A 1,283-nucleotide genomic window follows, 5' to 3' on the forward strand; every position below is an offset into this window, starting at 1 on the left:
GGCCGCCCCCCTGCCCGCGGCGCTGTCGCCCTGCCAGGTGTCCGACGGCTGCGACGCGGTGTTCGTGGCGGGCAAGGAGAGCCGGGGCGCGCGCGGGGCCCGCGTGGACTTCTGGTTCCGGCGCTTCCACGCGGCGCTGCGCTTCACCGTGTGGGCGCCGCTGCTGCCGCTGCGCGTCGACCTGCGCGACACCACCCTGGAGCAAGTGCGCGGCTGGCGCCTGCCCGCCGACCCTGCCGACGGGTGAGGGGGCGCCGGGGGRGCTCTGCGCGGTGCCGCCGCAGCGCGGGGCATCCGCCCGGCTGAGCCCTGAGGCGCTCACGMCGCGCGCTGCCACCCCCGTGCCGTGCGCCGTGCTGCACCCGTGCTCACGGCGTCCCTGCGGAGCCCTGACGCGCTCGTGACGCGCGTCTCCTCGCCGACCGCAGCGCCGCCGGCGAGGCGGAGGAGCCCGCGGAGGAGGCGGAGCGGCGCGCGCGGGGCTGCCGGCCCCAGTACCAGCGCACGGCCGTGCGCTTCCTGGCGCACTTCGTGGCGCACCCGCTCGACGGCGGGCGCCACCTCGCCTACCTGCCCGGCGCCCAGTGGCTCCTCGACGTCTCCCACCTGGTGGCCCCGCGCGCCCGCGTCGTGGACCCCCGGGTGGCGTCGCTGGAGGGGGGCACGGTGGTGGTCGGCCGCGAGCCTGGCGTGACCTCCGTGGAGGTAGGGATGGGGGCTCGCGGGTGGGGAGATGGACACRGGGGGCAGCGGGACGTAGGGGGGACACCGGGGAGGAGGGAGGCTGGGCATTGGGGAGGCCGAGGAGAGGGAAGCGAGGCCGGGCTGTGCCGCTCAGCCCAGCGTTGCCCGCRTGCCCAGGTCCGCTCGCCGCTCTCGGACGCCATCCTGGGTGAGCAGATGCTGGTGGTGTCGGAGGAGAAGGTGACGGTGACAGAGCTGCGGGCCCAGGTGGTGTCCGGGCTGTCCCTCACGGTGACGGCCGAGCCGGGGCACCCCGACGTCATCGTGGCCGCCTGCCACGCCACGGCCGCGCTGCACGCGCCCAAGCGGGTGAGGGCGACGGGATGGGACGGGGGGCACCCAGCGTCTCCCACGGGGGCGACAGTCCTGTGCTGTCCCCTCGCTGCCCGCTGCCAGCCTGCCTCGTGTGCCCTGGCAGGAGGCGACGCTCTCGGTCTGGCTGGCCTTCTCCGACCACACGCTGGCCCCTCTGGAGCTCTACGGCTGGCAGGAGGCCGTGGTGAGCGTGGCCTCGCCGGAGGCCGCCGTGGCCTCCGTGC

At 76.7% G+C, this 1,283-nt stretch overlaps 1 protein-coding gene across 1 annotated transcript in view; it reads left to right on the top strand.

The window, feature by feature from the left end:
• TMEM132A (transmembrane protein 132A) overlaps nt 1-1,283 on the top strand; it is a 4,933-nt gene that overhangs the window by 2,518 nt on the left and 1,132 nt on the right. The window contains exons 5-8 of the mRNA XM_026045630.1: nt 38-243; nt 429-705; nt 862-1,053; nt 1,163-1,281. Of these exons, the coding sequence (XP_025901415.1) occupies nt 38-243; nt 429-705; nt 862-1,053; nt 1,163-1,281 (794 nt within the window). The remainder of the gene's footprint in view (nt 1-37; nt 244-428; nt 706-861; nt 1,054-1,162; nt 1,282-1,283) is intronic.

This window comes from Nothoprocta perdicaria, unplaced genomic scaffold, assembly GCF_003342845.1.
Source record: "Nothoprocta perdicaria isolate Ctin4 unplaced genomic scaffold, notPer1 scaffold_405, whole genome shotgun sequence".
In the NCBI taxonomy this organism is placed as follows: domain Eukaryota; kingdom Metazoa; phylum Chordata; class Aves; order Tinamiformes; family Tinamidae; genus Nothoprocta; species Nothoprocta perdicaria.